Here is a 27,055-nt window from a genome sequence, read left to right on the forward strand (position 1 = left end):
ACACGTTTAAGTTAAATAAAAAACAAGTACTTTTTTTTGTTATGTAGGAAGGAAGGTAGGAGACATGACTGTCTGTCTTTTTTTGGGGCAGTAATAGGTAATTCGGCCACACACTCCAGCAAAGTAGGTGGCGGTGTAGAAGCTAGATGCCAAAAAGATGAAGTCAAAGTATTGGCGGTGATTGGTCGAAATGCAACGCGCGGAACTTGGTCCCATCCTCTGTCAATGACCGGTACATGGTTACTTAAATACTTGCCTCAAACTTTCACTTTTGTCACACTCCTTTGTGCTGAGAGTGTTAAAGCCCACTTTCTTCTTCTTCTTCTGCTACGTTGAGGGTATGGACGGGCGCTGTGCTGTGGAGACTTGGGCAGAGTTTGGCTCTTCAGTGACGTCATGCACACCGAGGTTGAAGTTTGTTTTTGGGACAGATGTGTTCCTGTGGACTGGCAGTGATGAAGTATATGTCTTCAGTACTCAGAGGAGTAAACTTACGGTAAGTAAATCATCCAAGTGCAAGCTATTTCTTTTACTTTCCTAATAATTTGTTCTATTGTTGACTGTTTATATTGTTTATTCTTGCAGGCTATCCTACGTTTCCCTGGTCCTGTGAATGACCTGGTTGGCAGTCATGACACCCAGCTTCTCTATGTAGCCTCTCACAGTGGCGTTTATTGTGTAGGTTTGCAATCTCTACTCTCCAGGTAAGAATCTCAATCTGTCCTTTTAACGAAAAAGAAAGCAAGTGACATTTTCTTATGAATTATTTTAAAATGTAATCCTTGTCTGTTCTCCTGACTCTGTGGCTTTTTACTTCTGCAGAGCTGAAAGTCCCCCAGCTGATTCAGTCTCCCGTCCAGCTGAGCGTCAAATCTCCTCTGAGTTTCTTGTTGTTCCTGAAGAAGGAGTCTTATCACTGATTCTCATAGGTAACGTCCTTGTTACTGTTACTGAGAAAGACAAGTCCTGGTTGTTGACTCTGTACAATTCTACAAAACAATCAGACTCCAGAAGCTGTGAGATGCTTAGTTCATTCAGTCTACCAACAGTCTTGGATGTTTTACACGATGACTCAGAGAGAAGGACTAGAACAAGAATGAAGCCTGTACTGAGTTGTGTTAATTCTAGTGATACAACACAACTCTATTCCTCCTCCACTTCTTCACAAGAGACTCATTTACCTGACAGCCACTTCTTCCTTGACGTTGTCCTCTTCAAACTCCTTTTTGGGATTGATGCTGCTCTTGCCAAATCACCGATTATTCTCTGCGGCCTACCAGATGGGTGCTTGTATTTCCTCCCGCTGCGTCCCCCAGGATCACGGCTCCAAGTCCTGCACAGCCTCGAGCAACCGGTCGTATTTATTGGAGGATCTTCTGTCTCGGAGAGTTCGGGACATGCACAGTGTTTGGTGACAGTGGGAGAACAAGGCAGAGTGTTGCTGATTGATGTGAACAAAGGCGGACCAGAAGGAGGTGGGAACACGGCTGGTTTTACAGAGGGCTGTGTGTCTGGGCCTGTGATGTGTGGCTGTGTGGACAAGAACAGTCTTTACTATAGCACTGGGTCAGACCTGCTGGTTCTGGATCTGTCAAGGGGGTCATGTGGGGGAGAAGGCACCGACGGTTGGGAAAAGACATCCAGTAAGAAAATGGCCGCCCTCCAAAGCCCCACCAGTTTAAATGTGTGTAGAATCGTCTCCTTGGCTGAGCCTAAACGCAACACTGCAGGTAAGCAGACTCAGGCTGAACATTAAATTTACAAATGAATGAATCTAACCTTCATCTATGTATCAAGGAATATGCAGCCTATCATGCTTTAATGATCATTTTAATAATGCCACTAGAACTGTGAGCTCTAGTTTCGGTTGGATAAATTTAAGTCCAGGATAAAGGATACTTTGTCTTACTGCTGATCACTGCTCATACATTGTCTGATGTAGAAGGACTGCCTGGTGAAAAGCATTTCTGTATCTTATTGGATGCATAAAAGTTAAATAAAATTAGCTAACAATAAAGAAAAGATGGAACTTTGATACTAAATAATGCATAATAAAAAGTAACAAAAAATGGAGAAGCAATATTGATCCAGTGAATCTAAGAATGATTTGTTACCATTATGGTTTGGAATTGACTCACGGGACAATCATGTTAATTTTTTTATTTTTTTTAAAGTGTGCAAAAACCAAAAAGGTGTTTATCAATGTTTTGTGATTGTACCCAGAATTGGGGCACTCTCCAATCACTCGTGAGAGTATGTTTAATAAGGAAGTGACCTGTTAAAGGGATACTTCACCCATTTGCATGAAGCTTTGTATCATTAGAAACATGGTAGTAGTGTTGAATGGTCGTGAATTTCTCATGATACAAAGCTTCATGCAAATGGGTGAAGTATCCCTTTAAGTAACCAGGAGGAGATTTATACACCAAGACAGAACAGATACAGCAGGTTAGCAGCTGTTTATAATGATGTGTAAGGCAAGATACAGATCAGACGGGTGTATTAACGTAGAATCAAGCTGTGTCTTTACAGTGTTCTGTGAGTGTCTCTTAGCTAAACTGTCTTGTGTTCACCAGGCGAAGTTCAGCTGCATGCTCTGTCTGTGAGAGGTCAGCTCCAGAGTATCACTTTACCTATGAGCAGGAAGGAGGCAACATCGTCCAATGTGATCGCTACACAGGCGAGCCGCAGCGTCAGGGACCTCCTCTCTGCTATTGGGAATGTTTGTGAAAGGTGCGTATCTAATTCCTTGCACTGTGTGATTTTCTTCTGCTATCATGCTTTGTTGCTGTAACGCTGTAGATGAATAAAGGATTATCTTATGTTATCGGTAAAGACACACACCTGTCTATATAAGACCTTACAGCTCACAGTGCACGTCAGAGCAAATGAGAATCTTGAGGTTGAAGGAACTGCCCAAGGAGCTCAGAGACAGAACTGTGGCGAGGCACAGATCTGGCCAAGGATACAATAGAATTTCTGCAGCACTCAAGGTTCTTAGGACCACCTTAAATGGAAGAAGTTTGGGTCGACTCGAACTTTACCTGGCCGTCCAGCCAAATTAAGCAATCGTGGGAGAAGAGCCTTGGTGAGAGAGGTAAAGAAGAACCCAAAGATCACTGTGGCTGAGCTCCAGAGATGCAGTAGGGAGATGGGAGAAAGTTCCACAAAGTCAACTGTCACTGCAGCCCTCCACCAGTCGGGGCTTTATGGCAGAGTGGCCCGACGGAAGCCTCTCCTCAGTACAAGACATATGAAAGCCTGCATAGAGATTGCCAAAAAAACATGAAGAACTCCCAGACTATGACAAAGACGATTCTCTGGTCTAATGAGACCACGGTTGAACGTTTTGGTGTTAATTCTAAGCGGTATGTGTGGAGAAAACCAGGCACTGCTCATCACATGCCCAATACAACCCCAACAGTGAAACATGGTGGTGGCAGCATCATGCTATGGGGTTTGTTTTTCAGCTGCAGGGACAGGATGACTGTTAGCAATTGAAGGGAAGATCAATGCGGCTCTGGAATAAAACCTCTTCCTGAATGCTCAGGGCCTCAGATTGGACCGAAGGTTCACCTTCCAACAAGACAATGATCCTGAGCAAACAGCTAAAATAAGAAAGAAGTGGCTTCGGAACAACTCTGTGACCATTCTTGACTGGCCCAGCTCGAGCCCTGACCTAAACCCAATTGAGAATCTCTGGAGACCTGAAAATGGCTGTCCACCAACGTTCACCATCCAACCTGACAGAACTGGAGAGGATCTGCAAGAAAGAATGGCAGAGGATCCCCAAATCCAGGTGTGAAAAACTTGTTGCATCATTCCCAAGAAGACTCATGGCTGTACTCGCTCAAAAGGGTGCTTCTACTCAATACTGAGCAAAGTGAGTCTGAATACTTATGACCATATGATATTTCAGTTTTTCTTTTTTATTACATTTGCAAAAAATTCTACATTTAGGGGTTTTTTTCTGTCAAGATGGTGTGCTGAGTGTACATTAACGAGATATAAAATTAACTTTTTTGATTTTAGCAAATGGCTGCAATGAAACAAAGAGTGAAAAATTTAAAGGAGTCTGAATATTTTCCGTATTAGGGCTGGGAATCGTCACCTCACGATTGTTGAAGTTAAAGTTTGAAGTTAAACCCTTTTATTTATTAAATGCAACAAATGAATCCCACAAACAGCTGCCCCTTTGCCAACATATAATATCCCTTTACAAAGTCCTCATGATAAGACTAAACAAGAGCATACTCAAAAATAGTTTCTTGGCTGCAGCTCCCATTTTCAATCTCAAATACACATTGCACACGCACTTAGCAGTAACCCCGGAACAGGAAGTGGCCCAGTCCATTGGGTTAATAATAGAATATGGACTGTCCTGCATGGATGCAGAGTCTTTCAACAAATCATCGTAATACATCTTAGAATTGATTATTTCTCCCACCACTACAAGATATCTGATAAACCGAAAAGCCCCTCAAAAGGTGAAGTGCTTGATAATGTAGTTATTCATTTTTTATCATGTTTTATCTCTTATCACATCATCTTTTCACCTTTTTCCATTAAAAAGGACATTCAAGGATTACCCAAGATGTTTCCTAAATGAACTTAATTGAAAAGTCAAAAAAATCTTCTTCTTTGCCCAATTGCTGTTTTCTTTCTTTTCAAATGGTTTGACAGTGCTTTTTTTTCCTTCAGAGCATCAGCGCTGAAAACTTCCATCAAATCCAAAAACCAGCTCCTGAGTCACCTGAATCAGGTCCTCAACATCAACTTCCTGCTTTCAGACAGCACAAGTAGCGTTGAGCATCTCCCAAACCAGAAGAAACCAATCAGATGTCACGCAGTCACCAGTTGGAGCAGACTGCTTCAAAAAGACTCTCTGAACCTGACGTGTGTCCTGGAGAACTCGAGCCCTTATGTTTTGGAGCAGGGCTGGACGCTGAGCATCACTGTGTCCCCTCTGTCTTATTCTCCCTGCGCTGGAGGTGAAAGCTTCTCGGCAAACTTCTCATTCCCTTTGCAGAATCTCCACCAAGGGGAAACGTTCAAAGTGTCGCTGCCTCTTGCAGCTGCAGGAGACACCTTTCCAGTGACAGTGAACTGCTCGCTTGTCTTCTTGCCGTCGAGTCTGCTTGGAGATGTGGCTGCAGAGTTTCCTTGGCTGCAGAGTCGTTGCATCAGTTTGCCTTTGAACTCGCTGACAGTGGACTGGCTGCACGTCCTGCAGGTGGACAGTCCCATAACCGGCCATACAACAACCACACCTCAGTTAGACACTACTTATGATCCCATAGGTGCTTTTATAAAGTTGCATAGGAACAGGTGCAGCAGTAGACTGGAGGGAGGAGGAGAGAGAACTTCAAAGACTGATCCTGGGAAGTATTTTGCACTTGTAAGGGTGTCTTCAGAGTTACTGAGGGAAACTCTGATCATGAGAAACTCAGATTTGGACCCTCATCAAAACGTGAGCCTCTGTCTTCTAAACTGGCTGCTGTCGGAACATCACGAAGGAGTAGAGACGGGACAACAAGGAGACAAAGTTACAGTCAGCAGCTCAGTGATCCACGCCCGAGGTCCAAACAATCACACTGTCAAAGTGACTGCAAAAGAGGTAAAGAATGGTCCAATACAAGGTATTCATTTATTTGATTCTGTTAGCTGCAGTGTCTCTAAAATCAAAGTAATTTGAAACAGAAAATACAGTTTCAGAGTAATGTTCTGCTGAGTGTATTTTGTTCCAATATTATGTAGAACGTGTCTTTTTTTTATATTCTAGGCGATGCATGAAGATGTAGGTATTTATTCCTTTAGTATGTTTACCGACAAAGTAGTTTGTTTCGGGGTCGCCGGTGGCGCAGCGGCAGTGCGCGCGACCCCATGTATTGAGGCTCAGTCCTCGCGCGCGGGCGGCCCGGGTTCGCGTCCGGCCTGTGGCCCATCTCCCGCATGTCTCTCCCCACTCTCTCTCCCCCTTTCCGACTCTATCCACTGTCCTCCCTCTATCAATAAAGGCAAAAAGGCCGAAAACAAAACTTTAAAAAAAAAAAAAAAAAAAAGTAGTTTGTTTCCTGGCAACATATCTGACAATGCACTGCCCATGTGTAGAAACTACAGACGTCCTTTTATGTTATTTTTATTACCAAAATAAATCGTATGCATTGACTTTAGATATTTTATTAAAGCTCCTGAAAAGAAACTTTCAGTTTGTCGATTATGGCGCCCCCCTGTGGACAAAGCGATATCAGTCTGTCACACATTTAGGATCTTTGTTCTCTTTCGTCAGCATGTTAATTGTCTTGTTTCAAAATAAATAAAAACCCAGCTGCCCGAGCCCTTCCAGAGAGCCACACTCTTGCAAACATTGACTTAAGTGTTTTTGTTGGCTCAAGATAACAAAATACAAAAACCTGTGTGTCAGCCGACAGCGGACAACTCCACACAAACCAATCAAAACAGTATATTAGTAAATCTGACAATAAGTTGGTACATTGTACTTGCAGAATAAAAGAGACAACATTTTTGTCCAGGATGATGGGGATGGGAACATGAGGAAGGACGGGTCCCTGACCACAGTGGAGATCCAGATTGAGAGCTTCTCTCTGGCAGCAGTGTGTGGGCTGCACCATGCTGTGCTGCACCGACTCCAGGTAACTAAAGAGGGAAATGGCTGCAAGTTTAGTCTTTTACAAGTAAATACTGCAGGACTATAGCAGTGATGCATCAAATATATTTGCTTTGGCATTATTAGTTTGGATCTTATTATAGAGACTAAATGGAGAAGACTTGGGCTGTTTCAAGAAAGCGACACTCTTTTGAACTATGTTTTTTTCTTACATAGACTCTGCTTCAAAGAGCTCCTGAAAGAGCTGCTTCCACAAATAGCGTCCAGAGTTTGGCTTTAAGACAGGCACTGCAGCGAGCCGAGGTACTGTACCACCAACATTTACTTCACTATAACCATGAGGTCTGTTAACAGCTGTTAACAGATGATGTGATGTGGTGCAACGACCCGAGGATCCAACCCAGGCCACCGGGTTTGACGGCTTAAGTCTCTGTACATGGAGTGTGCAGTTTCATTGCAGGGCCATCCAGGTCCAGAAAAAAAAGAAATCAATGTTGCTGATGGTTATCGTTTGCTTTTTGAGCTCATATTTGAATTTGAAATAAAGACAAACTCCTTATGCCCTATTGAATGAATAAGCGCTCAGTGAGAACACTTATCTTCCAATTTATGTCTCTGTGCCCAACTGATAAATGACGTAATCGACCTCGAAGCCAGGCATTGCCTCTACTACTATCTACCCTACCACAATTGGCACTGACACTATTGGCCCTCAGAACTCAACTGTGTAGCCAGTGGGAACCCCCTTTTGTCCAGTGAGCCTCTCAAAGCCTCAATAACACTGGACAGTTAGTTCGCTCTGACCACTTACCTGTCCATGCAAGCCCCCCACAACTGCATTTATGCTGTATTAGAGACGTTTGTCAGACTGGTGTAGGTGTGAGAACAGCTTAAGAAGCATCTAATTGTCATAACTTTTTTTTAGGTTATTTTAATTCCCTCTTCTCTTTCTCCTTCTTTTCATTTCCAGCATCTGTTACAGCAGATCCAGCAAAGCCGAATCTCAGGAGCACTCAGCGTGGGCGTGTCCACAGGACAAATGAACCAATCGCTCCTGAGAGTTTACAGAGAGCTCAGAGAAAATCCTCTCCTCATCATTTAAACCTTTTTTCAGTCCAGTCTACACAGCTGCCCCCGGCCTTGCTGTGTGCCATGTGTTATGTCTTTGCTGGTTGAGACACAATATCGTTTACAGTGATTTTCTTAATGCACTGCACTGTAAGATACTGTTCACACTTATTGCGTGACAAAAAGAAGTCCTGGTTCCACAGCTTTAAGTTAAAATGTGCTTCAACTAGCATGACATATAATTAAATCCAGAGCTAGTTTCTCCGTGTGAACTCGTTGCTCTCATGTGACCTCTTATTTTCCATAATTATTTTTCCATTGTCCATGCTCTACATGTGTTCTCTCTAAAACATGTCATCAACCACATACATTTTCTTCTAGCTTCCCTGAACCTTTCTCTACAAAGCGATACATTAGTCAAAGGTTGGGAGAAGAGCTCAGATGGCAATAGAATACAAGCAATTACAGCCTGAATGGGAGAGCTCAGGGTTACAGCTGGGTAAAGGTCTAACAGTTCAGAGTCTGCTGATGTGTCAGACGTGTACAGTGGCAGAGGACCTAATGTTCTGTACAATAGATGTTACAAAAGACTCAAAAGAACACATTTATACATGGGAGGTAGATTAAAGCTGTCACATTAATAAATTAGAACATGTTTATTCTTTTGAATGTATTTGGTTGTTTTCAGAATGCTTAATCAACACTATTTCATTTCACTAAATATTTCCTTGGAAGCCAATTTGCTTTATTAACATTTTTTTTTTCTGAAATACATTAATGAACCCCAATTTCCTTTTTGTCACAGTTCTTTTCTTTTTTTTAATTCTTTTTTTTTGTCAATTAAGGTGTTTATACAACTTCAGTTTTGTATTATATCATTTAACAAATATGTGAAAACCTAGACATCACATATTGTCCATCTGCTGGGAACTAACAATACTGTACGTATCCCTCCTCTGATTTTTACACATTTTCTCCTGTTGAAGAGAGGTATTGGACCTGAGTTAAACTTGAATGTGATTGATCACTGGGTTGTCGATGTTGACCTTTTTCTGCACATGCTGCAGGTTTAACTGAGCTGGATCTTTGCAGACAGCTTAGTCTATCAAATAAAACCTGCACCAGAACACGGAAAACTCATGATTAGACCCGTGTTAATGCTGGCACCTCCTTCTATCACCCAGTACTCTCACATCAAGTTGTAAGGTGTGTAAGTGTGAGAAGCAGGTTCTGATTTGAGACGACTCTCAGAAGACATCTCCCCTTCCTGTAAACATGATTCATCCTGTCTCTTCTCATCAACTTCACTACTTTAAAGCTACCTTATCCTCCCTTTACTGAGGTATAATTGTAGGATTTTGCAAATACTGTATGTGACAACTATGGTACGCTTTAGTCTAACCATCTAAATGTTCAATGCACCAGACTACAGTATTGCATTGTCCATATCATGTTATGCATTGCTTCCCAACCTTGTTTCCTTGGAACACGCTGAGGACTGAAGAAAAAGAAGAGTAAAACATCACTGTTACAAATGACTTTTATATAAACTATGCAGTAAGTGTGTTAGTTAAAATGTGCAAATTTGACGCCCAAGTTGTAAACAATGATCTAATTAAATATACTAACAGTGTACTGCTATTCAAAGTCTACCTTGACTGTTTATATTCAAGAGATATTTTGCTGATCACACAATTGTACGCTCATTTTTTATAGGATATTTAAAGAGAATCATCTTTCTTTTAGTAGTCCCTTATACACTGTTGTTATTCTCTCATACTGTTGATTTTACAACTGCATTGCTTCATTAGTGAAAACACAATACACAGTACTTTAAATGTTCAAGCTAACAGCTTTAAACAGGATTTTGTATGGTGGACTTTTAGGATGTATACACATATAGTGTGGTTAACTTTCACAAACCATGGTAAGAATATTTAACACTCGTCTTTCAGCTCTGATCTGGTTTGTTTCCCTCTGCCCTAACTATCCATGTTTTGTAAGTTTATAGCTAGACAAACTTAGATTTGCTTCCCCCATGTGGCTCTATATTTTGACACAGGCAAGGGCATGTCTAGACTTTTTTGGGATGGCCTGAAGTGTCATTCCAAAACTATGCATGACTTATCCTTTCTTCCTTTTAATGTACTGTACTGTAATGTACAGATCTGATAGATATGAAATGAACCTTTTGGATAATAGTGAAACATTTAACATTAATCAAAACATAAACAGCCATTTAAGTGTTTCTAGTACGTTTATATCTGTAAAAGAAAGACAAAATATAGAAAAACATAACCAATGAAAACATCTGTAACTGCTAACATTACTCTCAGTTCGAGTGTTCTACTGTTTGTCACTGTACATCCTGAACACCTCTAAAAGGGGACCTCTCTCTTAATGAGTGCTAATTCTGTCTCAGGTGACACCCAGGTAAGTTTACTCTGGTCAGGATGAGCTTCAGGTGAAATGATACACCAGTATCACCTCTATTGTTGCCGTGCTGTTGACAACATAATACTTAATAGACCACCATAAAAAGATGTAGTTGTAAGTCAATCTAATGCTCCATTTTATAGCATACGTATATCTTAATATTGTTATCAGATCATTTCTGGGGTAATGCTTCAGACAACTGTGTAATTGAGCAGGAAATTACCATCAAAAGAAAATGAAGGAAAAATGCAAACACACAGATGTTGATGTATGCAAATGTTGCAGTTTTGAAGTCAAACATTGACTTCAAACATTTTTCACTTCATGGATGATTGTCTTTGATGATTCTGCATTGGTTCCTTTCTCACACTTCTCACTTTGCAGAAATCCATAATTTTGTGCAACTTTAAGGAGGGACTAAGAAGTTGCTTCTGTAAAATTCAAAAAATCAGAGCTTATGATAAAGTCATGGTGCTGGCCCCTGATTGGTGATTTATGTGGGGTCATATTTCGGATTCTGAGCTACTATATTGACGTCTGTTTAATATTCCCACAGGGCCGAGCTGGTCGGGCTGACTGCGTCCCCCTTCAGCGTGCCTCCCTGGTCCCCTCGCAGGTATTTGCCGTTCTTGCCCCGGATGGCGAGGCGGCGGTGCTCCAGCAGCTCTAGAGAGAAATCCTCAGGTACCTCACCGTCTGAACACACCAGCCCAGAACTATTTACGTACCAGAACCTACCGTCCACACCTGCAGAGGTTTAAAGGATAAATACATCAATTTAGACCACCTAGACCGAGAGGAATATTATGTTATCATTGTTATTTTTGAAGCATGGTTTTGGTTGCAAAAAGGGATCAAAAAAGTTCAAAGGGATTTAATCAATCTTGGTTGAGTGGTCACAGGCTGACCTTTAATGTGGTAGGCCCCTTTGCTGAACTGCAGAGTAAAGATGTCATAGACTGATCTGCTGGCATCCAGTGTGTTGGAGTTCTTGTGATGGCAAATGAACCCGTTCTCTCCTCTCAGGATCAGCATTGGTCTGTTGATCAGTTTCAGAGTGAGCTGTTCATCCTCACCTGATGAAAGGTGACAGCAATATCATGAAGACAAATGAGAAGGGACACAGGATGATTTGAGTTTGATTGAGGAGGAACTTCAGAAAGATGAAGGGGGATAATATCGATAAATGTCTCTTACCAATAGAATCACTGACTGCGAGCAGCTGGCCGTTCTTTTTAGTGCAGATGTATTTTCCATTGTTAGCTTTTACTGCCACCTTGTGGCCAAGCCACTCCACTGCAAACATAGTGTTTGCTGATCTGCAGTTTGACAACACAAAAGGAAAAATAGACTCTTCTTGCCTTTAAATGCTTTGAAATGGGTAACACGCCAAATACACATGCAAGACATGGGAGGTAAACGATGACTACTTCAGGCAGGCTGAAGGCTATTCAAATGTGCTTTAATTTTTTTATTATAAAGCATTGCACTCTAACTCATTAACTAATCATTTTAAGGGTACGAATTAGTGAAAGGGTCAATTTAAATAAAAAGGAACATTTATGTTTCCAAAGTAAACAACATACTTGCAAACCACTATAAACAACAGCGTATGTGGAAATGATTCATACAGCTGCTGAGACATGACATGAGAACATTCACTCACACTTCAGTGGCAGAACTCTGGATGCCCCCGTGAGCCACTAATGCCCAGTAGTTCCCCTGGCTGGTGCGGAACGTGCACTTCCTGGTTTCTTTATCAATCTCCATCTGAAACGTCTCCATGTCTGTCTCATCATCCTGATTTGCTGCCAGGCTCACTCCTGGGAGGGGAAAAGACAACATGTAATTCAAACGTGTCTGTGTCAAACATGAGATACACATATTAAAGCATGAACACACAGCCTTTTAACAAAATGATTGAAATCCTAAGTATTCTGCTCCTGTAAGTGTCAACATAAATATTAACACTGACAAAGACAAATGTTGCCATCACCAGTAGACAGATTGCAGAGAGCTTAATCCCAAATTACATCCATCCCAGAATATCCCGGATACATTTTCCTAATCCTATAATAATCTAAACCTGTGCACCTCACTCCCTTTTTTTTTTAACCCCCCCCCCCACACCCCCCACCCCCCACACACACACACACTTTGACCTTATCCTCCCTCCACCCCTCCCCTCTTCCTTCCTATCGGCCCTCCTCACAGTGGGGTTCTGATATAATCAGCTTTCCTTGCTGCCCGTCCAATCCCCTCAATAAAAGGAATAAAGGAAAAACAGGAAGAGAGCCGAGGATTTTATGGCGCACACTTAGCAGGATGTTCAGATTATTACCAACCACAGTGAACCTTTAAGCTAATGCAGCTATTAGAGATCAAACATATGTAAAACATACTAAAAGTGAAAATGTAAATGAATTAAGTATAGTAACATTGGTTTAAAAATATGAAATTACCCAAAGTATACTCCTATACATGAGTGCATTTACAAGAGCAAAATGTATTTGACAACTGTGCCTTTAAGAAGCATTTCAATTATGTTTGATTATCATTTGTTGTCATGATGTTTTGGCATTTTCCATTTCCGTTTCAATTAAATAAAACCACTTTAAGTGATATTTTTTCACTAACCCTCTCCTCCGGTACCTTGAACATTGGAACCCCAACCCACCAACATTTCAATCCAATGTGTTACAAGAATTCTTTTGTACATTTGGCTTCAATTCGATACCAAACCGTACAAACTGGAGGAGAGGGAAAGAGGGTGACATGTGACAAAGATGTCATGGTTTCTGAGCTGCTTTAATCACATTCACTGCTGATAAACTAGCTACCGTGAGGTCTTACTACTGGTTAAATCATCATTGATATTGACTTTATTTCAAGCATAAATTTCTGCCCCTCTACTCTGCAACTTCGCCTGGGGGCCCATCACTCTCATTCCCCATCATTCCAACTCAATGTCATGCTTTGTCTACCTATTCCATGTGTCCATTTCACACTAATTCAACCAAGAAATGATCCAGCGACAGGGCTGGGACCTCGCAGCCACTATCTGATAGATGAGATGAGAGGAGGCAGAGGAAAGAGAAGGAAGGAAGAATAGAAGAAAGTAGAGAAGAGGGGGAGAGTAAGATTAAATGTACTGAAATCTAAACCAGCAATCTGAGGATATCAGCAGCTGCACTGATGACCATCCTTGACACAGCAGTTGATCAAGCATAGGAAACAGGATGATGTCATCTGCATAAAGACGCACTGAAACATGCATACTGTGCATATACTGTTATCAGCATCCACTTTGGATCAGACCCTAGATCCAGCTCCACTTTCTGTTGTCCTACCTGCAGCCTGCAAGTAGAGCAGGCATAGATGGGTCCGACATCTATTATTAATGGTAAGCTGATGCCCCAATCCCCCTGTTCCCTATTTTCCTCTTCCCTACCCTTCATCCTTTATCACTGCTTTTGTGCATAGTGGTGCAATCTTTTTTTAATTTATTTTTAAATTTTTGTTCCTCGGCTTTGGCTGTGTTTTCACATGCATGCTTTATGTGTGCAAGTATGTATTTGGTGCTCAGGGTTACATACTGTATATTAATGGAAAGTTTGTGTCTTTAAACTGTCATCACTTTTTCACTCTCTGGGCAGAGTGGACCACTTAGACCTGATGAGAGCAGGGAGGTGATGAGAGAGACATGATGATATAGATCTACATGACATGCTAAGACAGACATGAATAAGTTACAAACACACTGCTTTTTTAAAGACCTACAAAGAACAATCGGAGAATACTGAATCTGATTTCTGTCCACAAAACCTCTCTGTCACACTGTTTATATTGACATCCATGCTTTAACTTGTACAACAACCACTCCTCTTTTATAACCTCATTTTCAAAATAGATAGCAAATGCAACTTTTCTCTCCTAAATGAAGCACAAACAAAAGTGCTTATTTATATGAAAAGTCAGGTGACACACTCTTTTATTGCCCTGTAGAGCCCTTAACAAGCTGTATATCCCCCTGCTGTCTATTTCCTATTCTTCTTTCATCATGAATCATCATGTCACATCCAGAAGCTAAAGACTTTTCGGGTAAAAGTTTGTAAAGATTTAAAAAAAAAAAAAAACCTAATTGAACTTACTGGACTTTAAAAAGTCTTTATGTTCATGAGTCAAATGTAGATTTTAAAGTTTTTTGCCAACTGCCATCCATTCCTTGTTACTCATTAAGCACAATTTTGTCCAGGTATTCTCATAGCATGCAATTAAATCAATAAATGGTCAATTAGGAAATTAAGACAACATTTTCCATAACCAACTAGAAGCATGTTTGGATGAAAATTAGTAATTGCTAAAATGACAAAATTTATGACAAATAGGTTTGAGTTATTCCAAACTAAAATGCTAAAGCAGAAAAAGAAAAAAAAGTAAAGAAATATCAGTTTGCACCATAATCTGACATATGCAGCTAGAAACATCAGCACTGACTGATTTCGGGGTTAGCAGGTTAGATTAACGAGTCTGAGCGAGATTCAGGGGGGCAGAAGCTTTGGCCCCAGGTGAGATCCAGCTTGGGTTTCTGAAAGCAGACTCCACCCTTCGCCTTCCAGGAACAGGGGCCAACTTCATCAATAATTCAAAACACCACCACCACTCACCACAGCAGGACGGTGTGGTTTTGTGTGTTAGCAAATGTATTAGCAAAGCTCTTTGTTGGTGGACAAGTGCATAACGTGTTAGAGGAAGGAAGGAAGAAGAACAACAGGTACAGAAAAAAGTGATAATTTTTGGGTTATCCCATCTGTGCCTGAGATTATGAAGCTTTATCTTCTTTTTTTCCCCTTCCACCAATTGGTTTATGGAGCTCCAGGATGATTAGTTTCTGCCCAAAGCTCCCATTGCTAACCAGGAACAATGAGCGGGGAGGGATTCAGTTACAGCACCCAAGGCTAGAGTAACTAAACCCTGCAGACAAGAATCTGCAGCCTGTGGATGGATGTCATGGTCAAGTACGCTGACAAGCACTGATGGTGTATGCTTATACATCCCAAATCCAGTTTCAAATCAGACCAACAAACCTTCAGCAACCAGACACTCAACAAGTCCCTCTACTTGAAGAGCACTTTTAGTAAGATGCAACATGAACATTACGATTACATTTTTTCTATTGTAGTACTAATTAGAGAAATATAGATTTTGTTTGGGGGGGGGGGGGTACCAACATAGTATTCTGGTTTTATGGTTGAATCCTGATCAAATCACACATTGAAGCTGGGTGTAAATACACAAAACAGTAACAACAAAGCACTACTACTGTACCTCATATAGTTTTCAAGCAACTGTTTCAGTAAGTACAATGGGTACAATAAACCCACCAGCATGGGGAAAGTTTGGATTAGATCTTTGGTCTTACTGCTTCATTTCAACACAGAATCTCCACCTTTTCAGGAGTAAAACAATGTCTCTGGTATCATCCAATTAAATCACAACACTACAACTCCTACACAGTCCATTTGTTTGACCAACAGATTGTTTGACAAAAGGCGGGGGGGGGGACCAAGGGGGGACTTGGACAAAGAAGGGAAATCCATGCTAACCGAAAATATATGACATATACCTTATTTTCCTGGAAGGATTCATCCCATGTGATGGCTGATGCATTTTAATGAGCATACTACATAACCCATAATTACCCTGCATCCCATTATCAGTTGTCAATCACTAGAGACCAGCCTGTTACCTTAACCGTGCATACTCAGCATATCCCAGAGTAAGTGTACTTCCTGTGAATTTCCGGGGATGTAACAGTGCACAGCGTGTACTGTATATGGGTTAGTAGTAGTAATGGTAGTAGTGTTTGTTGCAACTCTGCTTCATTATGTATGTGTTTAGGTCAGTGTGTGTCAGCCAATGGCTCATGTGACCAACCTGAGTGGCACATAAGGTCTTTCTTCATTTAATCAGATATTAGGGATTCTATTTTGGACTTCTGAGAACCATAGAATTTTCAAGAGTTAACTCTGCGTGCATGCATGCATAGTTGCAGATTTGTGACAATCGCTTTTTCTGAAGGATGTTTGCCTACCTTGTCTTATTGAGACATATCGTCCGTTGGCTGCCATCAATACCACCTGTGGATGGCTCTCCTCTAAGTCAAACAATTCATCTTTGCCTGGCTTGGAGCAGCGTCCAGACCTCAGGGTGCCAGTTGGCCCCATAGGGGACAAATACTTCCCCTCACAGTCTTTAAAGGCGAGCTTCCCACACTTCAGCTCTAGTGTGTACGCTGTGGCCCTCCCACTCTGCGTCAAGAGCTTTCCATCATTACTGAGGAAGCGGCTGTCGCAGGTCTTCAAGCAATACTTTCCATCCATGTAGACAAGAGTCAGAAGCGCCGCCACACCCCAGGGAATGTTCACATCCACAGCAATCTCCCCGTCATCCACAGAAAGGTGGGCGTAACGCCGGCGAGCCAAGGACAACAGGTTGGCTTGCGGATGTAACGCCAAGTGCACAGCCCAGAGCTCTGCATTTGTTATCACCTGAGCAAAGCAGGACAGGTAGTCCTTAGAGCCCCCGAAGAAGCGTAGATGCTGCTCAGACTGCAGGGCCCAGCGACCATCTGATTGTGCCACGATGAGAAAGCGACAGTCAGAGTTGTGCCCATCAGCTTCACAAGTAACTTTGCCATCCTTGTCAGAGGCCAAGTAGCGTCCCAGGTGGCTTTGTAGGTAGACCACCTGTGTATCCTGAGAGTCCTGCTCTAGACTCCATATCTGCTTCTTCTTCAGACTGGGGGCTGATGCATTCACCTGAAAGAGATGACAATGTTCCAACCAACACCATGAAGGCTGAGACATTCGGTCTATGTACAACATTCCAAGCTATATCAGGTCTGTTGGAACTCCCTACAAGAGTAAAACACTTTGGCACTCTAAAACTGGTATTGACAACATTCATGAGCTAACGGATCAGGTGGACATCTGTAAACAGAGGTATAAAAACACCCAGGATGCATTGAGATCCCATCACTCAGATCAAGTGGTCACTCAAGATGCTTTGGTGACACGTTAATAACAGTTGTAAACGACCATATCTAAATTAGTCCATTTATGATCAATCACCTAGGATGCATGCTAGTAACAGATGAATCCTGGGAATCTAAAAATCTCAAGCTCTACACAGCGCTGGATGTTTTACCTTAAAGCTAAAGTTCTCAGCAGTTAGGTAGCGTCCCTCATGGTTGATCAGACCAAACTGCAGCTTCAGGGGACGGTTCCCGTTAGCTGGCATCGTCACCTGTGGGTTCATTCCATGGGTAAGTCAGAAGGGGAATAAGATGTCAGGCAAGTCAGAGAGAAAGTAGAAGAGAGCAGAAGTGAGAGGTAGTTTTTTTAAGAGGTAATGAATAATAAAGGATATGAAGTCATGGAGAATGATGAAATGTCTTACAGACAGGAAATCAATTCATTAAGGTACAGTATATAAAGCACTCGCAAAACCACAAATTCCTCCCCTCACCCATGGCTTCATTACACGTTTTTCCAGCTACAGGCTCCTAATTTACTTACTGTGGTTTGTGGCTTCCCCTCTGCAGTTTCTGCGGCTCTAATTCCAGCTCCCAAATTTAAGAGGCTTCTTTCACCAAGCTTCCTCCTGTAATGCTTTCAGTCTACCCTTCTTCTTTCTCTGGCTCTGATGATCGGGGTCTCTCTGACTCCCTACAGCCTCCCATCTACCTCAAGCTCTACTCACCCTAATCAGGTTAGAGGTAGCAAAGACTTGGGTCTGTCTTGATCTCTCTTTAGTCTGTGTCCACCTCTTTCTCTCCGCAGACCAATTTCGCTCTATTTTTCCTTTCCCTGCTGCTCTCTTTTCCAGGCTCACTCCAGGTTTTTCTTGACTTTTTATTCACCCTGAAGGCTCAATCACCTGGTCCCCCTGACTAAGCCTCCCTGGGGTTTTGTTTTTGTGCCCCTCTTGTGGATCACATCCAGTTCTCTGACCTCTCTTCTTCAGCCACCTTGAAGTCCAGGTTCCTCAGTTGTCAGACAAAAGTTTGATCAGTGGAGAAGAACATCCTCGGCAGTCCTGCAAATTTTATGGTAGCACACTGACGGACTCCTTCACTGTTTCCCTAAACATAAGCCGCCTTCATCATCAAATTCAGCAACAAAGAGTGCTGTTCGCTCCTGTAATCTTAAGCCTCTCCCTGTCGCTTTTGCTTGCCATCCTCTCCTTCTCTCTCTCTGCCTTTCTCTAACCTGCCATGTGTATAATCCTGCCTTTCTCTGTCTCTGTGCTTTATTTTGAGCCCTGCACTTCTGTGATACCTAAAGACAGGTAAGTAGAAACAATACATACACACACACAGCACCAGGTAACCAGAGCACCCCCTGTGCCTTTGGGGTAGTTGCCTGAGTGCAGCTCCACTTACTTGCCTATGCAGGGGGTTTAGTTACACACCTTCTCTGATTGCAAACTCTCTGGGTCAGTCCTAATGGGTAATTTGTCCAAGAGGCCAATGACGGACTTCACATCTAAATTTTAGAGACAATAAAAGGAATTGGAGATGACAGGTGACGTAATGACAATGGTAATAAGCTTATCAACATATGGGCCTTGTGAATGAACATGCGTGCAGCAAATGATCCTACACGTGTGTTTGTGTATATATGTTTGTCTAATCAACCTTGCCAATCAGCCTATTATGAGTCTTCTTTGCAGAGTAAACAGACGTGTCTCTTCCTGAATCCATCTAATCCTCAACCCAATCATCCCAACCTGGCTAATCTATTAGCTCTACCCCTCCCCAATCCTCCAGCCCTCACGCAAACATACACACACACACACGCACACACACACACGCACACGCACACACACACACACACACACACACACACACACACACACACACACACGCACACACACACACACACACACACACACACACACACACACACACACACACACACACACACACTCCCCCTTCTTTTTGTTAATGACTATAAACATACAAATAGACTCACTGACCCACAGTAACATTCATATCATCACTACACACACAATCTCACACATACACACACGCACACACACACGCACACGTACACACACACACACACACACACACACACACACACACACAGAGGTCACAAGAGGTCACAAGAGGGTCCCAGGGCTCATCGTAAACACCACCCACCCAAAGATTTACTCCCCCTGACCCAGACTTGAACTGCTGCGCTTTTACGCAAAATGTGATAAACAATACGTGTCTCTCTCTCACACACACACATACACACACACACACACACACACACACACACACACACACAGATACTGAAGCAAAGAAGGGCTGCAGTTTGTAAACACAAAACAGACTGACATCCCATGTTTGTGAGATACTGATTTGAGATAAGCTTCTCTGTGTAAAGTATTTGTATTAAAGCTAGATGAGACAATCTACAAAGATATATGTTCATAGTTTATTAACTGCAAAAACAAAACAAAAACAAACAATAAAAGACAGGAATAAGCCACTGGCTTTGGAAAATGAACCATGCCCATTTTCTTTGATTTGTTTTCATCCTCATAATATTTAAATAGAAACCTTATAAATGCATACAATCGAGGCCAACGGTTTACAATAGTTGCCATTGATTGTTATTCTGTATATACAACATATATACACAACTTAAAAAGCAGCCATTTAATTGGACTGATACAGCCAAGTGTATATTTCTTTCACCACATAGAATATTTTCCTTGTCACTATCACCAAGTGATAGCTCTTTGTGGATTATTGTTGGGTGTCCTTGGATAAGAGAAAGCACATTGACAGGTCCTACACATTTCATATTTTTTTGTTCCAGATCTGCTTTGTCAGCATGTCAATAACTAGAACCATGGGATAAATCATTGTGATTTGAATATGCAGAAATACAAAATGATGCATTAATTAATCACTTAACACTCATCTCCCGATTAGGGTTTATTTATTCAGTTCACTGAAAACATGCCAGGTGAAGCTCCTGAGAAACAGACTGAAATTAATACTGATGCCTCTTTATGACCTACAAAAGCAAATGAGACAGTCAGCAAGAAGAATTTATATTTTTATTGCATTCTTTTTAATGCTTATAAATGCTGCTGCCTGGTAGATGTCAGACTAGGTGATTAACAGCCAAGTGGTAACCTCTGGTTCTGAAAAATGAAGCCAATTCGGAAGTGAAAAAGAACCACAGTTTTTCAAGTATCCACTTGAGGCTGGCCCCAAAAGCCCCCTCCCAGACACACCCATGTTAAAATACAGCTGAAATAAGAATGATAACATACTACAAAAAAACAAATAATTCTAGCCTCAATAGCTCATCTTTATCTTACTGTCCAGGGGGGGATTTTTTTATTTTACTCATCTTAATGTTACTATAAGAAGGCTGCGAGTAATGCATATAGTGGCGTCTGTGGCTTGGTTAGTTTGTATACCCCATGTAAAGAGGCTGTTGTCCTCTAAGCAGTGGCACAGGTAGTATTAGCCTGTGGCTATCTTCCCAAGTCATTCCCCATTTTCTTTCTCTCTGACTCCTGACTCTTGACTCTACCCATTAACCTGTCTCTCTCAAATAAACACTTAAAAAAAAAAATATGAATCACTTCACTTTAAACTCTCACTCTAGGTGGACAAGTCATCTGATCTCCTGTCAGTAAGAGGAGCTGCAGCTTTCATGTGCATGTTTTGTGTGTAATTGGTTCTGAGAACTTAACCCCCCTTATCTGTTAAATAACACAAATGAATTGGAAATCAGATCCTCCCATTTGCATTAACTGTTCATGGAAACAATAACTTTCTACTTCCTTTCTTTACTTAAAACACACACATATACACATTCCTGCATGCAAATTAACATACTGCAAATAGGAGAAAAAGGAGATGTAGTGGTAGGAGGCAGACAGTGCTCACAAATCAAAAAAAGTCACATTCTGTTATTGTTATCAGCACTATTATTTTCATTACTATCACTATTATCACTATTACTGTACTTCTTCCTCATATGTATCCTATCCCACGCATCATTAGCTCTCTCTCTGTGGCCCCTGGGGGCTTCATTGTCTGCTGATGTGCCACCGTCGGCACATTGACGCCTGTCGATAGCCAACCAGATGTTTTTTTCTTCTTTTTCACCTCTTATTCTGGGGCGGAGGCTGTGCCAGGTTCACCGTGGCAACCGTGGGATGGTGCTTTAGAAGCCATTATAGCGGTCCTCTGATGACACTCAAATAGCTATCATTACACCTCCTCCAAGGAGACACAGAGGGAGGAGGATGTAAGGATGATTCAGGAAGACGAAGCAAGGATAGATAGAAGGAGAGGAAACAAGGTAGGAAAGAAAAAGTAGATGGTGCAAGAGAGAAAAGGAAAGTTAAATAGAGATACAAGGAAAAGGAGGGATACATGTAAAATTACACAGAAAGGCTTGGATAGGAAGTTTTCTTTTTAAATGAGGCACATGAAGGAGGGATGAGAAGAAAAGGAATGACAGAGGGAGAGAATGGGGAATTTAAAATGACCGTTTCTGAGTTAACCGCCTCCAGCCTTTTTCTACCCTATTAAGTTCTATTCTGCCATTACTTGGGACTGCGGGGTGCTGCCTCATACCCCACAGTGTCCCCCTACCAATACACAGACAACCCCTCCTTTACACACAGACACTTTTCCCCCTCCTCCATTTCCTCCTCAAGTCATCCTCTTCTCTCTATTTTTCCTCTTACTTCCCCCTCCTCATTTCCTCCTCCTATCTCACATCTTCAGTTTAATTCCAGAGGTTGTGAACTGAATGGTAGCAAGAGCCGCCTGATCAATCTTTGAGTCCACTGGCTGTCCTTGTTGTTGCTGATGCCAAAACATGCTGTAAAGGGTTTTGTTCATGTCTTTGTCTGGTTCCTGCATTTGCTCCCTGACACTATCTGGATCTGTTTCAATGATAATCAGTTTGTATCAGGACTGTGTACTGTAAGTATTCATATCAAGGCAACCTGTTAGCTAATCGAAACATGCTGTGTTATTCTTGAAAAGGATTTAAATGTTGGCGATGTTGAAATATATGGACTTCTTTCCAGTAATTTTTGACTTCTTTGACATTTATGAGTCAAAGGTGTCCTTTATTAGAGTGAATATGTGTTTGCATTCACAAGTACATAGGCCTATTTTCAAGGATTAGGATTGGCTGCCACTTCTCCGCTCTAACACTGACCTTCGCACAGGTTTGTCCTCTCAAACTGTAAACTGTTTCCACAAGAATGGGGATAACTACAGGTGAAAATAAGTCTTAAGATATTGACCAAAATCCAAAAGAGACTCACAGCACAAACAAGGAACAAGATACAGCTGGGCTGAACATTCATTCCCAATCCGTTATGTATTGCAACAATCCACTGCTTAATGAATGCTGGGAGGCCTGATGCAAACTGTGCAGTTGGAACCACTTTATTACAGTTTTTCTCCCTAAAACAAAAATTTGATATGCTGATTAAATAAATAAAAAAAAAACATTGCTTGGTACTGTTTCAAAGAAACCTATATTCAAGTCAACTAGAGGTCAATAAAAATATATTTGAATGCAAATTATCCAAATTTAGGATTCACAATACTGTCCTGTTTTACTAATATGCAAGATGCATGAAGTTTATAGATGTGCAAAATCTCCTCTTGTTCCATCATCATCAGGCTTACGACTTCTTTGCTTCACATCCCACTTTCTTTCTGTTCAATGCTTCTTTTTTTTATCCCTCTTCTTTCTGTTTCAAACAAAGCAGAATGATAGAAATGTGCTACGTTCTCTGCTGTTCTTGGTAACCTCCCAACCACCCCTCATTCTCTTAAATGCACAAATAGTCCTACTTATACAAATAACGCTATGATAGCAATGGCCTGTTGCAGGAGATCTTCAAATATAATAAGATTTAAACCTCGATTAACAAGTTTTGCTTTTCTGCTTTTAGTGCCAGCCCAAACAATTGCATCCTCACTCACCCTGACCACACACCCTGACCATACACTGCCATGCTCGCGTTTGTAATTCCCAAAGTCACCACAGAGGGGCGGTGTCAGCCTTCTATGCCTCCTTTGTGAGAGCCTTGCCTATATTTTTTTGGGAGGTTCAAAAAAAAAGGGGAGAGAAGATTGATGCTTGGTTTGTCAGTGTTGGTGCCTGTGTGACTGCATAGCGTGGGAGGGAAGGACTTTGGTGCTATTTAAAATGGCTGCGTTTAATGTGTCCCGTGTTTTTTTTTTTCCGGAGGACTTCGCAGAGCTGAAAGGCGTCAACAACAAGTGTAGCGTTATCAACTGTAAAACATCAGTGCAATTAAAACTAGAGGGTGGGAGGGGTCTGTTTCCCTTGTTCCAATCATTTCCAGTCTCTGTACCTGAGTCTGTTTCTCTTCCATGTAAAGCTGACTGAACATGGCATAACAGGAGCAGCTTTGACCCACAATTGTAGAACCGAAATGTGTGAATGTGGGTTATACCTCACTGCTAAGCATGTATTTCTCATGTGCTTTTAATCTCTTTTTTCCCTCGCATGCTGATTTAATTATTATCAGGGCGACACGCGCTCTAAAGGTCTGCAGCGCTGCTCTAATCACCCCATGTGCTTCCTTATAGTTCTCTATATTACTCTCGCTTTTTTGTTTAAAATGTCTCTGAAACAAAGCTTTGTAACAGTCAGGATTAACTGATGTATCGTGTTTCTAAAAACAAACCGCCTCTGAATCATTCATTAATTCACTTTTGGCTATTACAGTACGGGATTTTGTTTTATGGGTAGCGGAGCTCCTTCCTGTGTGGTAGGAAAGAGTTAATAACAACAGGCTGAACGTGATGAGTGAAGGGACGCTGTGAAAACAGCAGCCAATCCGCGTCAAGATTAACACCTTGCTTCGCCGTGATTGGCTTAATTCCTCGTCGTTGTCGTTTTGAACTCGGAACCCACGTGGGGGATGGACTCTGACACGAGCTCTCATTGGCTGAAACAATTACCTCAAAACCCTCCCATCAAAGGTCTCACCATGTGATTGGCCAGGTTGGCGCGTTTAACTCCTCCTCCCCTCCCCAGCCTTGTTTTCCTACGGAGAGGAAAGGAAGGCATCCACCGTCGCTCCCCTCACATCTATCGGTAGGCGCGCGAACTCAGATCTGACATTTCTCACCGATCTACTTAACGGCCCGTAAATAAAAAAAACAAAAAAAACAAAAACACGATTACAAGAGATATGATATTTTACACAGCGCCGACAACTCTGCGCGAGGAGCTTCACGTTGTTTCGTTTTTATCGCCAATTTCGCTGAGACGTTTTCTCTGTCTGCCTCTGCAGCTCCTTCGTTTCTCTTCATGGAGCAGCAAGCCACTCCGCTATCATGATTTACTGGGAGAGACACAGCTTACACATTATTGTCCATGTTCATATGTGCAGTTTTGCAATGACAGGTTCATTAACCTGTAATTAATTAATTACATCACTAAAGATTAACTTGCAGGAGAGTTTATAATCATATGTTGTGGGTAATGGTAGACTATAGCTCGATCTCTAGAGATGTCAACACTGCCAGTCATAACTGGGAACAAAGGGTTACAGTTATTTAATGCAACACAGTTTGAATTACCTTTCAAATGCAATCATAGTTTTCACAATTGTACAATTGTGAACAAATCTAGTCAGCAGAAGTAACATGCACGCACAACCCCGTATGATAATGTGATCAGGGCCACATTTTTGTAGGTGGGATTTTTGGCCATAAAAAAGTTACTGCCTTTGAATAGCTGGTGCTAACATTTAAAGGGGCAGGTATAGGGTAGAAAAAGGAATGCATAATAATAACAATAACCTTTATTGAAAGAGCAAAAACAACCATCCATAAGTACGTTCACCAAAATGTCTTAAAAATTTCCTGAATTTCCCTCGGGATCAATAAAGTATCTATCTATCTATCTATCATCTATCTAAAACCAATAACTTGATGAATGCTTCAAAGAAAAATCTTGCTATTGTATATTATTTTCTAGAGTCTGTCATAAGATGAACATGTTTAAGGTGCATTATGACATATTTTACATATTTCAAACAGAGGGCAAAACACAGGCGGTGTGTAAAAGTAAGACGCCCAGGCCAAAAGAAAGCTTAGAAAAAAATACCAAATGGTGGTTATCAGTGCCAGAAACAAGCAGTGTGTTCACTCTTAACAGTTTCAAAGCTTTGACATTGGCAAGCTGTCAAAACCATAGTGTAGCTGTGTGATGTTGAACGCTTTTGAAAAGTTCTTGTGACTTGGTTCACATGATTAGAAGTTATGGCTTTATTATAAAATAGGGCAAGCTTTGAAAGTTACAGAATATCTGGAATATTATAATTCAGAAAACACATTTTGGAAAGACAGCGTTCACATCTATTTCAATGGGAAAATGAAGCCTGCCAGGAGTGGGGCGGGACTTTTTGTCTACTTCGATTTCCTCTATGAACCATTAAACTTAATGTAAATAATTTGAGGAAATTGAATAAACAAAATAACATGTTCAATGTGCTTTTAGCTACAACACTGACACTATTATTTGCTAAGTTGTACCTGGTTTACAATTTAAATTGGGTAACAATAGGTGAATGTAAATTTACAAAATTATCTCTGGTTCTAATATCTGTAAGAAAATACCTGGCAATTTAGCTACTGTTAAGTCTTTTTAAATGTTCAACATTAGGACCGCAGTTCACAAAGTTGTTATGAGAAGCCTTGCCCTTCATGATTTGATCTGCTATGTGAAATGACACTGAGTTTGACAGTGTTCCATAATTTGAACTATTTTCAACTGAGAGCAAAGTTGGAGCAGAGACAAAAAAAACAGTGAGGGTGTTTTTACATTTAGGACACTGAACTTTGAAAACACTGAATGCTGAGCATGGTTTGGATATAAAATATGCACAGAGACAAAAAAAAAATGCCATGAGTGGACACTGTCCCTTAATGTGAAAGGATAAGGATCCTTAAGTTAAGGAATTCTGTATTGAAATGCACAGATGTGATTGCTTTAATCTGAAGGGCAACTTTTCTCTTTATCATTGGGTCTTCCTTGCAGGGACACGTCCGGAGCGTTACAGTCCATCTAACTCGTCTCTTTTGGGATTTTTTTCTTCCAGAACATCCCTCGTCTTTCCTCCCCCTCTTGAATGGTTGAATAATGCTGCTATAAACTCAGCTCAGATTCAATCTTCTGTCCATTCAGTTCACCTCAGAATCCAGATCAGTCAGCTTTTTCTCGCCTCATCCTCTGCCGGAGCCGTGCTGTGGATTTAGCTTGCTTCTGATCCAGCAGCAGCGGGCGCAGCGGCCCTCGCTGTGCGGCGGCTGCAGGAGGGGAGCTGGGCCAGCGGGGAAGGGGGATACCCCCTGTGTGCTTTGGGCAATTGTTGTCGTGGCAATGGTGGCCGTAGTGGTTGGTTGCCAGGGAGATGGCGGTTGCTTGTCTGACCCGGCCCCCTCGTGCTGTCACCGGCATTATTGATGCACGCCGCTGCTTGGCATTGTGGGAGTGCAGGAGGGAGGGCGAAGAGGACAACGGTTAATGAGTTCAGGAGAAATAGGGACTCTCCTTGCTTTCTCTCACTCTCTCTCTCTTTGTGTCTGTCTCTCTCTTCCTCAGTTCTCTCTCTCACACTCTACTTTATTTCTCTTTCCTTTCCCTCTCTTTTCCTCTAATTTTCTCTCTCAGCTGCTTCTCTCACCCATTTTCCTTATCACCTCTCCATCCGAGTCCCTCCCCCTCTCTGCTCCCTGCCTCACTCTCTGCCTCCCTCTCTGTCTCCCCTTCATTTCTCATGGGTGTCTGTCTTGTGCGAGTGTGCATTAAGAATGTGGGTCTCTCATGATCC

General features: G+C 41.7%; 3 protein-coding genes across 5 annotated transcripts in view; 1 reads left to right on the forward strand and 2 right to left on the reverse strand.

Annotated features, from left to right (window-relative positions):
• Positions 1-106: 106 nt before the first annotated feature.
• faap100 (FA core complex associated protein 100) lies at positions 107-8,832 on the forward strand. Of its 3 annotated transcripts, XM_079334085.1 has the most exons (9): positions 107-232; positions 338-496; positions 586-704; positions 823-1,730; positions 2,577-2,733; positions 4,702-5,617; positions 6,507-6,653; positions 6,845-6,931; positions 7,599-8,832. In XM_079334085.1, the coding sequence occupies exons 2-9, from the start codon at positions 341-343 to the stop codon at positions 7,728-7,730; spliced, it is 2,622 nt and encodes an 873-aa protein (XP_079190211.1). In that variant the 5' UTR covers positions 107-232; positions 338-340; the 3' UTR covers positions 7,731-8,832. The 3 variants fall into 3 exon arrangements, with proteins under 3 accessions (XP_079190211.1, XP_079190213.1, XP_079190212.1); XM_079334086.1 differs by lacking the exon at positions 107-232 and having other exon boundaries at positions 258-496; XM_079334087.1 differs by lacking the exons at positions 6,507-6,653; positions 6,845-6,931; positions 7,599-8,832 and having other exon boundaries at positions 4,702-5,776.
• A 1,187-nt stretch (positions 8,833-10,019) lies between these two features.
• On the reverse strand, positions 10,020-17,434 carry fscn2b (fascin actin-bundling protein 2b, retinal; the record flags this gene model as incomplete). Its single annotated transcript, XM_079334091.1, has 6 exons — positions 10,020-10,879; positions 11,041-11,208; positions 11,330-11,451; positions 11,799-11,955; positions 16,227-16,953; positions 17,342-17,434. The coding sequence occupies 6 exons, from the start codon at positions 17,432-17,434 to the stop codon at positions 10,674-10,676; spliced, it is 1,473 nt and encodes a 490-aa protein (XP_079190217.1). The 3' UTR covers positions 10,020-10,673.
• Positions 15,380-27,055, reverse strand: part of ndufaf8 (NADH:ubiquinone oxidoreductase complex assembly factor 8) — a 161,099-nt gene continuing 149,423 nt past the window's right edge. The window contains exon 4 of the mRNA XM_079334097.1: positions 15,380-15,391. The gene's annotated coding sequence lies outside the window, so the exon portion shown is untranslated. The remainder of the gene's footprint in view (positions 15,392-27,055) is intronic.

Source organism: Symphodus melops, assembly GCF_947650265.1.
Source record: "Symphodus melops genome assembly, chromosome: 21".
Classification (NCBI taxonomy): Eukaryota; Metazoa; Chordata; class Actinopteri; order Labriformes; family Labridae; genus Symphodus; species Symphodus melops.

What these genes read in the sequence shown, in the direction of transcription:
- faap100 (XM_079334085.1), top strand. Translation starts at nt 341, where the DNA reads ATGGACGGGCGCTGTGCTGTGGAGACTTGGGCAGAGTTTGGCTCTTCA. An exon ending in TTGCAATCTCTACTCTCCAG is followed by an intron (nt 705 to 822) that starts GTAAGAATCTCA and finishes TTACTTCTGCAG; the next exon opens with AGCTGAAAGTCCCCCAGCTG. An exon ending in CTGTGCTGCACCGACTCCAG is followed by an intron (nt 6,654 to 6,844) that starts GTAACTAAAGAG and finishes TTTCTTACATAG; the next exon opens with ACTCTGCTTCAAAGAGCTCC.